The sequence below is a fragment of the Odocoileus virginianus genome, chromosome 20, assembly GCF_023699985.2.
Source record: "Odocoileus virginianus isolate 20LAN1187 ecotype Illinois chromosome 20, Ovbor_1.2, whole genome shotgun sequence".
NCBI classification, from domain to species: domain Eukaryota; kingdom Metazoa; phylum Chordata; class Mammalia; order Artiodactyla; family Cervidae; genus Odocoileus; species Odocoileus virginianus.
Genome location: NC_069693.1, coordinates 41466078 through 41481585, shown reverse-complemented (window position 1 = coordinate 41481585; position 15508 = coordinate 41466078). Strand labels below are relative to the sequence as shown.

The 15508-nt window shown below is 39.4% G+C and overlaps 1 protein-coding gene across 4 annotated transcripts in view; it reads left to right on the top strand.

Annotated features, from left to right (window-relative positions):
- TENT4B (terminal nucleotidyltransferase 4B) overlaps positions 1-10784 on the top strand; it is a 69164-nt gene extending 58380 nt beyond the window's left edge. The window contains exons 8-13 of one of the 4 annotated variants that reach the window (XM_070451333.1): positions 1420-1546; positions 1649-1752; positions 1856-2043; positions 3746-3910; positions 5052-5175; positions 10394-10784. In XM_070451333.1, the coding sequence (XP_070307434.1) occupies positions 1420-1546; positions 1649-1752; positions 1856-2043; positions 3746-3910; positions 5052-5175; positions 10394-10446 (761 nt within the window). In that variant the 3' untranslated portion in view covers positions 10447-10784. Of the gene's footprint in view, positions 1-1419; positions 1547-1648; positions 1753-1855; positions 2044-3745; positions 3911-5051; positions 7696-10393 lie in introns of those variants that run through there. The other 3 variants (XM_020909982.2, XM_070451334.1, XM_020909981.2) reach the window with 3 other exon arrangements.
- Positions 10785-15508: the final 4724 nt, after the last annotated feature.

Below are 15508 nucleotides of genomic sequence, written 5' to 3'. Positions count from 1 at the left end.
CTCATCATATTGTACTTTAAACTCTCTTCAGATGAAAAATTAAGAATTAACTTGTAATTGTGTTTCCTCAAAATATTTTATGAGCAAACACGTGCACATAAACACACACGCCAGAAAAACACGTATGCTTGCAAATGAGTGGAGTTGGGAGTAAAATCCATTTGACTCTTAAAGGCAAAGGAGAACAGGTATTAGCTGTTTGGGTGGGTTTGTGCATCTCCGGTTTGGTGGCCATTTTAAGAAGTTCTCTCTTGAGTCCTCACTGCTCCTGATTCTAACCAGTTGTCAGCCAGGGCTGTAAGTGAGGATTCTGAGACACACTCTATGTTTCAGAGTTCATGAGAGAGAGGGTACCAAGAGACAGTTTATTTTCCTCTTGTACCCTTCTTCCTTCTTTAATTTTGCATAGTCTCCCTGTGCTCTTTCCAGCTTTATGTTGGCTTGAAAGTGAGCAGAAAATGAATTCCTCCTCTGCTTTCATGAAGCTCTATGTTGCTTGCTTGTATTCTAATTTTTCTGGACAATATTTTTTCCTGGTATAATTGTAAAATATTTAGATTCTGCATTATTGGACGTCAGTAGAAATGCTTTTAGTCACTTGCTTTAATGTGTTGACTTTGAATATATATATATTCAAAAGCCTATATATATATAGGCTTCCAGGGTGGTGCTAGTGGTAAAGAACCCACCTGCCAGTGCAGGAGACTTAAGAGACTGAGGTTCGATCCCTGGGTCAGGAAGATCCTCTGGAAGAGGGCATGACAACCCACTCCAGTATTCTTGCCCGGAAAATCCTGTGGACAGAGGAGCCTAAAAGGTTACAGTCCACAGGGTCGCAAAGAGTCAGACATGACTGAAGTGGGTTAGCATGCTTGCACATATTGACTTTGAAAGTAAGTAAGGAAAAGAAGTTAAAAGAACAGTTTCCTCAGAGCCCTTTTCTGGCGGAATGAACCATCTTATAAACAGGAATAGTTTATTCATTGAGTAAATGTTCTTTGAAAGCCAACTCTACATAAAGGACACAAAGGATTTTTTCAGTAAGATGGTCCTTGCTTTTTAGGAGCTCATCATTTAGTGCAGGAGATGTTTATAAAGCTAACAAGCAAAAAAATAGGTAATTCTAATTTAGTTTTGCTTCACTTTTAGGAGAAAATGGGCAGTTGCTTCTTTTATTCTCATGACGGTGTGAGGGCTAGTCCCTATTGGGCCAGAAGACACTTAAGCGGTTTACATGCCACAATGACGTATTTACGCCTGATCTACACGTTCAGAGCTGGGGGAGCTGTGGGGCCAGCTAGCAGCTCGTATTCTGAGGGCAGCGATTGCCCTCGCCCTCACAGAAGAGGGCTCGTGAACTTTTAGTTCATGTTAAGCCTCAGTAAATTTTAATGTGTTATGTATATATTTCTTTTGAAGGTAATGATGTTGGAAGGAGTTCATATGGGGCCATGCAGGTAAAACAGGCCTTTGATTATGCCTACGTTGTCCTGAGTCATGCTGTATCACCGATAGCAAAGTACTATCCCAACAACGAGACAGAGAGGTAAAAGTTTTACTAAAATCAGCCCATCGGGTCAAAATTGTTCTCGCTTCTTATCTTCAAATTAATGTACCTTCTTCATTCTTTTTTTTTTAACACTTGCAGCATATTAGGTAGAATAATTAGAGTAACAGATGAAGTTGCCACGTATAGAGATTGGATATCAAAGCAGTGGGGCTTGCAGAATAGGCCCGAGCCTTCCTGCAATGGTAAGAGTTTTTCATTGATCGATTGACTGAGTATTAGAGGCTTTTCTGTGTTGTGTGTGCTTAATGGGAAGAAACGTTTTCCAATCTTTTGCCACTCTTTCAGGAAATGGTGTTACCTTGATAGTAGATACTCAGCAGTTAGATAAATGTAATAATAATCTATCTGAAGAAAATGAAGCCCTTGGAAAATGTAGAAGTAAAACTTCGGAATCTATTAGTAAACACTCTTCAAACTCTTCATCAGGTCCAGTGTCTTCCTCTTCAGCCACACAGTCCAGCTCTAGTGATGTTGTAAGTATGAAGACCTGGTTTTCTATACCTAGCCCCGTAGGGGTTCTGTTGCTGGGATAATTCTATCTAGAGAGCCATGGCTAACTCATTTTCTTATTTGTTCCTCGGAAATTTTAGTAACATTAATGATTGTACTTTTTCTCAACATTGTGTTAAAATTTTCAAGAAAGAATTTTAGTGAACATCCGTATACACTACCACTGGACTCTGTCATTACCATTTTACTGGCTTACACAGAGCTATGCATTCATTTACTAATTCATCTTTTCTTTAACACATTTCAAAGTATCACAGATGTTAGGATATTTCCTACAAAGTACTGTCCTGTGCTTGTCATTACCCATAGTTCAATGTTTGTCCACTTTTTTCTTTTGATATAAAATTAACATATAAGGAAATCTTAATTATACATTTAACAAATGCATACACATATGTAACCCCAAATCCTAACAAGATGTTGACTATTAACATCTCCCCAGATGTTTTCTAGTCAATCCCCAATTTTACCCTCAGAGGTAACCACTGTTAGGATTTTTCTAATACCATCAATTAGTTTTGTCTGTTTCAAAATTTTATAAAAGTGGGATATATATATGCTCCCTCGATCACCATTTATAAATGTACAATTTAAGTGGGGGTTTTTTTTCCGCATATTTATAGTACTGTATAGCCCTCATCACTAATTCCAGGACATTTCCATCACCCCAAAAGAAACCTTTTAGTAGCCCCTAATATCTTCTTTCCCCCCATGCCCTGGAAATCCCTAATCTACTTTCTCTCTTATCCTCATAGAATTTTCTAGTATCAGTTATACCTACATTACTTATCCTCATCAGAGTTACTTTTGAGTTTGTTTAAATTGAAATCTAAAATGGCCTTTATGACTCTTATAAGTATATATGACAAAAAAATAATCTCAGTGTGAAAAAGACAGTTTTTTGTTGTTGACGACCATCTATCAGCATGGAGTCATAAATCCTCACGTGTGGAATCTGCCCGTGTGCTGGTCTGGTTCCTGGAGCAGAGCTGTGGAGGACAGTGCTGAGCTGGATGTCCCAGACACGGGCGGAAGCAGAGCCGCCGTGAGAGGGAGCTTTAGGGACTGAGAGTGTGTGTCTCTGAGATGCTGGGCAGAGTGCGAGGGCCAGGGGTAGAGCTGAGCAGAGAGGAGCAGTCGTGGCCCGAGCAGCCCACAGACAGGTAGGGCTCAGCCCAGTGTCTCTGGGAAGTCCGGGCCACTCGCTGTGTTTTCTAGGAGGGAGCACTGAGTTGTCATCACTCTCAGAGAGTGAATCTTGTAAAGTGATTGTTTTGTATTTGGTTGAAGACATTGAGTCAGGCACTGGAGATAGGCTCTCAGTCTTCACCATGCTCACTCCACTATTCCATGGTTCCTTTTCTGTAAATAAGAATGCAGATAAACTTGGACCTCTGGGAGCTACCTCAAGGCCGATTAACAGGGTCAGGCGTGGTCAGTGGATTTAACAATGAACAGAAACCCTGTGATAAAATAATCCACTTGAAACGTTTGGAGGAGAAGAACTTAAGCAGTTAATTTTACAAATTCCTCAGTGTGCTTCCTTTGACTCACAAATGTTCAGACTTAGTCCAGAGAGTGCTTAGCTGAAGTTGTTTTCCTTTCTTAATGTTGAATGTCTAAATCATTACTGTGTCACGTTATAACTTATGTGACTTGTGTTAGGATTCCGACGCGACACCATGCAAAACGCCGAAACAGCTGCTCTGCCGTCCGTCCACTGGGAACCGGGTAGGGTCGCAGGATGCGTCCTTGGAGTCTGCTCAGACAGGCGGGAAGATGCAGAGCACCCAGACCACTAACACACCCAACAGCACCAACAAGTCCCAGGTGTGTGCAGTTTGTGTTTTTAATTGTCAGTGTTGAGTGTGGAATATTCAGAGTTTTGTACATGCATATACATGCACACATGTATATACACACACATTATGGCTTTGAAGAAAGTCCTAGGTTAAAGAAGAAATGTGTTTTATTCTAAGAGGTTCCAGAGCATGACAGTGCTTATAGTAACAGGGTGTCCTGAGGATCCCATGTAACATAAACCTCTGTGGGAATCCAGCGACTGGTCCTTCTTTAGAAGATGTCTGGTCTAGCCAGCTGCCTTACTACAGATATACAGCATAAAGAATTTGCTTCAAATTATAAAAAGTTTCAATTGTACTTGAAGTAAACTCATATGAAATTTTGGAATGACATCCCTGCAATGTTGCACAGTCTGGGAAGAACATGTCCTTTTTTATTTTAAAATCCAATACCTCGTTGATTGTGTTGAAATGATCCGATGCAGTCAGCCATGGTCAGCTGATTAGCTTTAGCTTTCACTTAAAAAGGCCACAGAGACACTGTTGTAAACTTTCTAGGTGCCTAAAATTTTGTCCATCTTGCGTAATGAATCAAAATGAGGGGAGAAGCCATTTCTGACTGGACTCTGGCGTGAGGCCATCACGCCCTCTCCAGTACATCAGGGACCCTAGGGAAGGCCGCTTGACAGTAGAGATGCCCGTTAAGTCAGTCACCGTGTGTCTGATGTAGCTCGCAGAATCCACTTTGTCTGTACAGCTTCAGTCATGTGCCCCAAACACTGGCTCATGTAGAAATGGCCATTGAAGTGACACGTGATAGCCGGAAAAGAGTGGCGAGCTGTGGTGACCCTTGACCTGGCAGCACGCCTGCATGTCTGACAGTTTCTCCCAGTAATGCCATCTATCATGTGATGTATTGATTGATAGGTTCCTGAAGAAAAACTTAAAATCTATGTCCTCTGTTAAGAAGTGGTCTTATGTTTTTTGATATCTCCATTAAAAAATGATGTAAAAGTGTCTGAGCCCCAGAGAGTTAACCCCTTAGCATGGTTTTCTGCCTGTGAGATAAGTCAGTGTGTTCCTAGTTATGAAAGCTCCCAAGGAGGTCTTACAAGCGTTGTGTTGAATCGCAGTACTGATGTCTTTCTGGCCGCTTTCCTTCTCCGCAGCATGGATCAGCAAGGCTCTTCCGTTCTTCCAGCAAAGGCTTCCAAGGTACAGCCCAAACAAGCCATGGCTCCTTGATGACAAACAAACAGCATCAAGGGAAGTCCAATAATCAGTATTACCACGGTAAGAAGCGGAAACACAAGAGGGACGCCCCCCTCTCAGACCTTTGCAGATAGTCGGCGTCGTGTGATGGACTGTCTTCTGTGTGCAGTGATCTCACGCGCAGGACAGTTGGATAGGGACTCCTGGGAGACGTTTGGGAGCCTTACCCTGTTCAGACGTTGATTTAGCAACTGCGTTTTTTCCCAGCTCGCCACGGAATGGATCATGAAGACTGACAACTGCAAAAACAAAAAGCAAGCAAAAAAGGGGGAAAAAAAAAAAAGGCTGCTCATTTGATAAGTCATATGCTATAACAGGGTCATTTTAAGATTTAAAGCTTGAATGTAAAATAAAATCTATTTCTCATTGGCTTTATGCAGAGTTATAGAGAATAGTATTCAGTGTGGGTAGGGTGATAGAAACAAGAAAATTTCAGAGGATGGGGTGGGGAAGGAAAACACAGGTATCATATAGGAAGTCCAAATTTCAAAGGGGAAAGTGATCTGTGCATGTTTTTTTTTTTAATATTTTTGCATATATTTACCATTTTATTGTGTGTATATATAGATGACCATATAGGAAATTGATATTTGTAATAGTGGATTTGTTAATACTTTTTACATAACATTACTGTTTAAATTGTAAACAGATTTTTCTCAGGATTAGTTTGAAAAATAATCTGAATTGTCATCTTAACATCCATCTATAGGGAAGTGATTAGTTCTATTACTCAAATTCGTTTCCTCAGCATTGAAATGACTTAATAGAACCCTCGTGACCTGCTGCAAAAATTTTCCTCTCTAAAGAAAAGGTTATGGTGGCAAATGACGTTTATTTTGTAAAAAAAAAGAAAAAAAATATGTACTATGTACTTTTGTGTAAACACTGAAAAATCTCTAGTCACCTCTAAGAATTAACTTGCAACTGTTTTCTATAGTGCTGTCGTCTGGGCAATGGGCAGTTACATGACTTTGTGTTTGTTTCCTTTGCAGTCTTTTTTTTTTCTTTTTTTTCTTCCTAATAGGAAAAAAAAAAAAAGGCCGCCTGCACCTGGTCCCATCCCTGTCGCCGTGAAGCCTCGAGCTCCGCAGACTCTGCATGCTGGCCCCTCTAACCCTGTGTGCTGCGCGTGCCTGTTTTTCTCATCTCGGATTCTTTTTTAAATTCATGCTTAACTCCTGTGGGAGAGAGTAACTGTAAACAGCTTTAATTAAATCATACTTACAAAAAACTATTTTCTTATACTCCACTTTATGCTTTTGGTATTGTTGATCTTTAAAAATTAAATGGTCTTTGATAATGGATCTATTTTGTATTGCCTTATTAAGACCAAATACTTCTTGTCATCCCATTCTTTATCCTCTCCTTTCATGAAATTGTTATCTTTAATTAAAACTTTTTTAAACATTGGCTTGTTTCAATCATACTGTAAATTTTGGTTGTGGTCAGTTTTGAGTGCAAATGAGATGTATCATTCTGTTATTCATCACGTGTTGAGTTTGAAACTCAGTTGGAAATATTTAATAGAATGTAAGTGGCATTTCTGAAAATGCTTTCTTTCAAGGCGAACGCTCTTATGTTTAGCATCAGTGTCTGTGGCTCTGTTAATTACAGCCATTTCTGAGATGAGATTCTTTTATATACATATAAAGTACTATTATTGGCTTTTAGGAATTTCTTTTATATACATTTATGAAATACTGAAGACCAATCAGACCGTTAATGGACACTTAGTGCAACTTTTTATAAAGAAAATAATGCTAAAATAAGACCAAAACTGATGTCATCACTGAAATTAACAGTTTTCAGTATGTTCGTATTTTAATTCACAACGGAAAAATGTGTTCCAAAACTGGAAATTCATTATACTTGTGTAAAGCGTGGAAGATTTTAAATGTGATGTTATTTTGACAATGTTTGAAATTTTAGAGTCACATTTTATTCTGATCAGAATTTTTATCAAGATGTTGAGCTTTTGTTTTTTTGAAACTAGTTTGTCATAACATATTGTGCATAATCACAGTATTTATTTTCTAGGATTATTGTGAATGTGTAGACTTATGTTTACTGCTAAGGGAACAATTATTTATAAAATAATATTAAATCCAGTATTAGCTGCCTATTTCAGACACTTAATACTTGCAGAGATCCATGTTACATTTACCACACTGAAGTTTTGTTTTGTTTTGTTTTGTTTTTCAAGAATCACCTTCATTGTTGAAAGTAAATGTACTCTTAGGGTGCAGATATTAGTGTTTCAATAAGCATGTGATTATATTAAGGTGGTGGTAGCGGGAAGATAATCTTGATTCCATTGGGAATCTTAGGTTTTCGTAAATTTATTGGGAAAATAGTTTTTCCTGTACTGCTGACGTTTCTTTTTGGTAAACAGTATCTTTCTAAAAGAAAAGCATGAAGGAGAAATTGAGGTGTGTACATTTCCTCAAATGACCAGCATTGTATTCGTGAATACTGTGTATCTTGCAATGAACAGTGTGGAAGCTGTTCATTTTTCAACCTGAAGTAAAATACTTTCAAGAACTTTTAGTTTGCCTGCTCATTTGTTTTGTACATTTCATCTCTGTATTTGACTCCTGTCTTTTTTTATTTTTTGAGTTTAAGTACTTTCTCTAAAGATGTTGTGAATATGTCGGAAACGTGCCATTTAGATATTACAGTCCATCCGTGTCCATGGGTCATAACCTTCCTGTGCTAGCACTTGTAGCAAGGGACCTTACAAATTCTGCCTTACTGTGCTGACATTTCTCTGGCGGTCACGTCTGTGTACCTGGCTGGTGTGGAAACTCCTTAAAAAGTCATAATAAGCTTTTCAGTACTGGTTTTTAGAGGCGCTGAAGTGTCCAAGAGGTGTCCGTCAGCGCGAAGTCTGAGCGGTTATGCTTTGGTGATAAAGGTAAATGCATTTTTTTTCTTCCAGTGTTCAGGTGTCCTTGAAGGTGCCCAGTTTTTAGTGTCTGATTTGTTTGGAGATGCTGCACACGGTTTGCAAACCTAGCTTTGACCTGTGGGATCTACTGGTTTTACATGGAGTTGCCTTCCAGTCTTTAACAGTTGACCATATATTTTGTTCCGTTTTGAGCCTTGGATTTTGAGCCTCTCATTAATATTTAGGTGGTCTGCTTTGGCTCTACATATTCCTGGATAAAGTCTTCACAGAGCAACGTGTGGTAGGGAGAGCATTTTAATCGTCTTTTTTTTCCGCTGGAGTCTCATATCTCCGTGTGTTTTCTTTTCATTCCTTTCCCCACATTATGGTATGTGTACAGTGTATCTCCCTTAACCTATGGACTAGTGTTTGGGGACTCTGAGCTGTAGTTGAGTCCCAAGAGAGTGTGACGGCTCTGAGCTACAGGACTGTATTGCTGGACATGTATTCATTGCAAAGGCCTCTCCAGTGACTAGGATGTAATTTCTTAGGTTGCTCTGTAGAAATCCCTAGGAATCACCATCACAGGGTATTATTGATAAGTTTGGCTGATGTTTTTATTGTTTGTGATGTACCTTCCCAATTTTAATATTGATCTGAAGTTTGAAACCAGCCATTCCTTCAGTTACCACACGCTGTTGATTTCTTAAGTGTTTCGTTTCAGTCACTACCTCTAGATTGTTGACAGGAAATTAGTTGCTTGTCAGTTAACTTTTCAAACACTAAATGGTAAAGTATAAAAAGAGATATCCCCAGTTTTGCTATGATAAATATTTAAATGTCAAAATGAACAATCAGAAGAGTGTACGCTTATCCTTTAGTTCTTACTCTCATTAACTGTTTTGAGTTACTGGAAAGCCACATTCTCATATGGTATTTTGTGAGCAATGTATTCAATAAATGACTGTTAAACCTGAGTGGGCAAGTTATATTTCGTAGTTACAGTTTATCCTGATTGTCATCAGTGACGTAGTTCACCTAGTGAAGTGTGTAGAGAATGGTGTAGTGCTGAGGCGAGAGCAGAGATACGTGTGAGCAGGTCCTTGGAAAGGCTGCTGATCTGTTGGCTATCCAGAGTGAAATATTTACTTGAGAATTTTTGGCTAATAAACTGCTAATCTGCTAATGTTTGTTTTGCTTGTGTCAGGTTGGGTTTTTGTTTTTGGTGGTTTTTTTCCCCCGAGTATTTGGCTTTACGTTTTCTACTTGAGTGTGTGCCTTACTAAGTTTAAGTTTAGCCCAGTCCACAGTCTGCTCGCCTGAAGGAGGTGACACTTTAGAAAGCAGCTGAACCAGAGCAACAGAGATAGCGCATCCTCTTTGATGACTAAAAACGTGAGGTGTTTCCTGGATTTTCTGAGAGAAACGTTCGCCATGTCAGTAAGAACAGATGCTAACAGGGAAACCAGGTGTTCTCTTATTTCGTGTATTTTAGCGGACATGTTGATTGGTATTTGCACATCATCTTATGTTTTGCATTTTTTTAAGTCCTTTTGGTTCCACACAGTCGTGGCTTCTTTTCATTGCAGCAGCTTCTCTGTGTCCTGATTACAGGGAAGGTCTACACCACGGAAGCGGCCTGGGAGAATTTGTTAGGAGTGTGGTTTTCTCTTAAAGATGCTTTGTTAACAAGAGATTGTGAAACAAGCTGGTCCTTACCCAATACTGGGGTGGGTGGGAAGGGAGATGAAAGAGGCCCAGGAGAAGCACTCTCTAAAGCCAGTAACTAGGTGAAATTCAGTCCTTGTCTCTTATGGATTAGTCCACCATACCTTTTAAAGAGAATGAGATTTGTGGTTATCAGCCACATTCTTTGAGTTTCAGTTTATCTTCACCTTTCCACTTGGGTTCTGTGCAATTCATAGCTGTTTCCTAAATCACTTCATACTACTTTTATATTTGGTTGCAGCTTATGTTGTGTGTTTCTTTGTCCCTAAACGTAATCTCTATTAAAATTTAAGATCGCCTCTCTCTGGTTTTTACATGTTGAAATTTCCAAAGTCACTTTTTTGTTTAGTCTTTTGAAAGTCCTGTAATTCTGAAACATTTCAAAGGCTTGTTACAAATATCAGAATCTTCACACTATACTCAGGACTAAAAAGCCCCATCTTATCACATGGTGTTTAAAGATGAGAAGTTAGGTGGCAGCTGGTGTAGTTTCTGCATATGAAATGTGAAGGACTATTGAGATGAACATTTTTTAGTGGAATATACATAGAAACATGTATTTAGCAGTTTGATGAACCTATGTTTGTTTTTAATAACCTTTTATTTATTTCCTTCTTTGATTAGCATTGCCTTCTGTGTTAAGAAATGCGGACTTCTGTGAGGTGCTGGAGGTTTGAATCATCTTGACAGCTTTCCAATCTTGTCTAGTTACTGCTGCAGAGGCACTAAGGAATTTACCAGAAAATGAGATTTGACACAAGTGATTTATGAAATCTCGACATTTCCTGAGGTCATATCACTGGGCACCAGTTACCAATGCTATGAGAGAATTGCACATCTGGAAGCTTTTTTCTTTTTTAAGCTAACGACAATTTCTTCAAAGATGTGAATTGTTTGCCTTAAAAATTTTATAAATTGCATTTCTACACACATCTGCCCCCAGTGCTTACCATTGGGTTTATTATTCACAATCTGCAATTCAATAAAGGCTTTGTGCTTTGATTTATCTTCAAAACCCCTGGTATGAGCCTTTATGTAAGACTTGAATAGTTACTTAAAAAAATTACCTTGTAATTCTAAGGACAGCCCAGTTTACACTGGTAAGAGGTTTTCTTGTATCTGTACAGATAGCATTTCTGTGGGTTTTCATTTTTTTAAATGTCAGCAGAGGAGTGGAGAAGCTTGAAGATGCTTTTTTCCCCTCCTGCCCATGTCCTAGCTTCCCCGCTGGCGCAGCAGGTTTAAGAATCCACCTGCAATGCAGGAGGTGTAGTTTCAGTCCCTGGGTCAGGAAGGTCCCCTGGAGGAGGAAACGGCAGCCCACTCCAGTGTTCTTGCCTGAAAAATCCCATGGACAGAGGAGCCTGGCGGGCTATAGCACAAACGGTTGCGGAGTCAGACACGACTGAGCACACCTATCAGCCAAAGTATCCTTTTGGCCTCCCCATAGCCACTGAAAGACTGTGGTAACTGACCCGATTTGGATATTGGCAAGGCCTGGCGCAGCTCTATCTTGTGCTTTATATAAAGGGCTGTGCTTGCTGTGCTAAGAAGCTGAGTTGCCGTGCTCAGCGGAGCAGGTTACACAGACCAGAGCAATGAAAATGTTAGGCTCTCTGACGAACAGAGAGAGGCAGGGTTAACAATCAAGTGCAGCCGAAGCCTGTGTTCAGAATTCCTGCTCACCCAGGGAGCAGAACTGGCAGTCCAGTGGCGAGGACTTGCTTGCCTGGAACCCGACTGAGTGGTGCTGGGGGAAATCCTGGATTGTTTGCTTCGGGATAATTAGAAGCTTGGTTTCGGGTGAAGAGTCGCTCAGCAGTCTGTAGGCAACTGGCTGGCAAAACCAGACTGCCCACTCCAGCCTCATTTCTTCTGTTCACCGCTTACATTTTTACTGGAAATTAAAAAAAAAGAAAACAATAAAGTATAATCCTGTTAAATAGCATGCCAGCAATTTCTCAAAGTCAATTGGAAAATAAACTGAATGTACAGGACAATTTTGCCCATATACCCAGACACTGAATTTACTTCCATTCCTCAACTAATATATGAGTGTGTGTTACATTGTGAAGAAATGTAATATGTAAATATCTACATAAAAGGGATTATTTACCCTTCACCCTCAATCCATCAGTATTAGAGCCAGCTGCTTTAATATTTGGGGATGTGTACTCCCAGTGTTTAAAAAGTACATTTTTATACATAAATATATCTGCACAAATATAATTTCAGAGGGGTCTTTTTCCCCATCTTACATATGTGGTCTTCTGTAGTAGTCTACAAATCCTCTACCACAGAGATCTTCAGCGATCTTTCCATGTCAGTGCACATCCAGATCTACTACTTTTTTATACGCTGACATTTGCTTGCAAGTAGCTTTGGTAAATTCACATGTCAGATGCCCCAAGGCTCTTAAGCTAATAAGCGCTTATGAAATGTCCAGCACTTTTCAGCTCAACTTGGATTGGGGTTTTATAAAATACTGCTGTTTGATGGCACTTTCCTTCTGAACTTTTACTGAGGAAAAAAAAAGTCCCCCCACCCCCAGTTTATCTTTTAGGTAAATTTTTATGAGTTGCTTTTTGATACTTTTGGATTTAAGTGTTATAAATGTGGGGGCTTCTCTTGTAGCTCAGTTGGTAAAGAATCTGCCTGCAATGCGGGAGACCCAGGTTTGATTCCTGGGTTGGGAAGATCCCTGGGGAAGGAAATGGCAACCCACTCCAGTATTCTTGCCTGGAGAATCCCATGGACAGAGAAACCTGGCAGGCTACAGTTCGTGGGGTTGTAAGAGATGGACACAACTTCGTGACTACACCACCAAACCACCACCGAATGTTATAAATGCAACATGGTTGTCTAAAACTACACCCTGCTGCTTTTTTCCTGTACTTCCACTAAAAAAAAAAAAAAAAAGCCTTTGGCAAAACTGATGAAAAAATAGTTGTATTGATCATTTTCCACCCACTTGCCCCCTAACTTAATCTTTTAAGACCCCTCAATAACTGTAGCAGCAACAACCATAAAATTCTCTCTAAAAAGAAGTTGTCTTAAAGTAGAATGAATTATACAGTGATCCAATAAAGGGAACTCTGGAGAGGAAAAGAATCCAGCTATTTGGGTCAGGAGAAGGCAGAGAACTGCCTTGGGTTTTATTGGGAAAATTTACTGGAAAAGTTTGTCGGAAAAAGGATGAACAGTAGCTGTGGGAAACTTCAGATGGTGATCGCTGTAATCTTTAGGAGCTATCATTTTCGAAAATGCTACTTTCTTATCATGTGATGGTAGGATTTCTGCTGTAGTCTCTGTTCATTAGCAGTAAAGTCTGATGAGATGGTCTATATTTAGCAGGTTGACTTAGGAATACAACAACTTTGACTTTTAAGTTGGGGCCATTTCTTATGAAAAAAAATGCTTTATACTTCTTGTCTAAGAAAACCACTTAAAAATACCAATGAGATAAAAAATTCACATTTTATGGCAAGACAAAAATTGAAAGATAAAAGTTTACACTGCCTGTTTGGGCCGCCTCCCTCCCTTCTATGGGCATCTCCATTATGCAGTAACCAGACACCCCCAAGGGCAGAAATACCTATTGAACCATGAAGATCAATTTTTTCTCTTTCTGGTGCCAGCCATGTAACTCCTTAAAAGGTAATATTCCTTTCTCAGTCCTGTGAGGAGTCATGATAATTTGTACATGCAGACATCTTTGGTAGACTTTACGTACGATGCCAATATATTATTTTCCTCAAAGACACCAATTGGTGCAAAATGCACTGGTCAGATGACCTGGAGAGATACTGGGCTGTACCTAATGGAAGTTCTTAAATATTTGTGACCTTATTAATGTTACTAGCTATATTACTTGTATTTTGCCTATTTTACAGGATTACTGTTCCTTCCATTACCAAACATGTGACTGAACTGCAGGTAAAATTAATGATTGTTATTGTTCAATTGCTAAGTCGTGTCTGACTCCTTCCAACCCCATGGACTGCAGCAAGCCAGGCTTCCCTGTCCTTCACTATAGCTGATGATTTAGGCAACTTGAAACATCTGATCAAATAGATAATCATTGTAATAGTGTAACTCTAGATGTGGGAAGAAGCAACAAGAAGGAACCACTTCCTGAACCAAAACAGACAAGTAAGACAGGCGGCCCAGAGGTTTCTGGCTCCTGTTAACAGGGCCTCGTCCAGTTACAGCAAATTGAGTGGCCTATCAACAAAATCCTTGCCTGACCTGGGACCAAGCATTCTTGGTGCCATGAGACAAAGTGGTCACAAAATGCCTCCCAAAACTTGGGTCAAAATTAAGACCAAAAGGTAAGGGGGTGTAAAATGAAGAGTGTGGCCCAGCATCCAGTCATCAGCCACTGCAGCTGCTGACCCCCAGTACATCCTGAAAGGGATTCAGGGTACAGATCACCATGAGGCCCCTTGTGCTCTGAGAAAACTGACAGACTGGCTCTCAGATACTTTCAGGTGAAAATGTTATGACCCTTGCATCTTGATATGCATATCATAACATGTCTATGTTATGATCTTGCATCTGCCTATACTTAGAAAACCATTAATGAAGATGTTCGTTCCTCACGGCCAGCAGCAACCTTGTACTGAGACGGGTGCTTGGTTGCAGGTACCCACTTTGCCAGAGTCACATCTGTGTTAGCCTCCCCGCCTTACTTCCTCAGCAGTTCTCAGAGCTCTCTGGAGAACTATAATCCTCAGTTTGACCTGAATAAAATTTACCATTTCTTAGACTGACTTTTTTCATCAACAACCCAAGCTAATATGTGAAATTATCTGTTTGGGAAATAGCATAAATTTGTGTTATATGTGTGTTTAGAAAGCAAGTAACTAATTCAGATTTGAGAACAGGATTAAAATGTTGAGAAACCCATCAGAAATAAAAATGTCAATTTTTTTTTTAAATTATGAAAGTATGATAACACATTTAAGGAGACTTGGAAACTGCAGAGCAAAGTTATATATAGTTCCACTGTCTATTGCAGTTATTTTTTTTTAAGTAGATAAGACTTTGATGGAGTTTCAATATCAACTACTCAAAATCTAATGGACTGAATAGACAGAAAAGTAGAAGGATATAGTAAGCCTGAAAAGCACTATGAACCAATTCAACATAATTAAAATTTATACAATTTTCACACAACAGCAGGATACAAATTCTATTCAAGTTCCCATAGCCTATAAACCAGGAGACACTGGAACATATCCAGGGACATTAAAAAAAGGTGCAAAAATTTCATGGTCTAAAGGTACTGAAGTCATATAGTCTGTTCTCTTATCATTGTGGAATACGTTAGAAATCAATATCAAAAGATATTTGAAAATAACCCACATATTTCAACTGCAGTGTGACCAAAAATGTCAATGTTTAATACCAACATTAAAATGAAAGGAAAGGAGAGGGTTAAAAGTATCAAGTGGCCTAATCAAGTGGAGTATCAATCAATAGTCAAAAGAGTTATTGCTCAATTTGGATTGCAAATCACTTTTGTACTTGAATCACTTAGCAGGTATCTTGAGGAATGTGGTTTCATGCAAGCACTCAAAATAGTTGAAAGGTGGTTACATCATGCATCTTGTTTTTTAAAATCCAATTCAAGAAAACAGCGCTTTCACGTAAGTAAGCAAGGCATCTCTACAGGAAGATCCAAGTGATTGGGGAGAGGTAACACAGAACAGCATGTGGAGACTGTGTAAGGCAGCC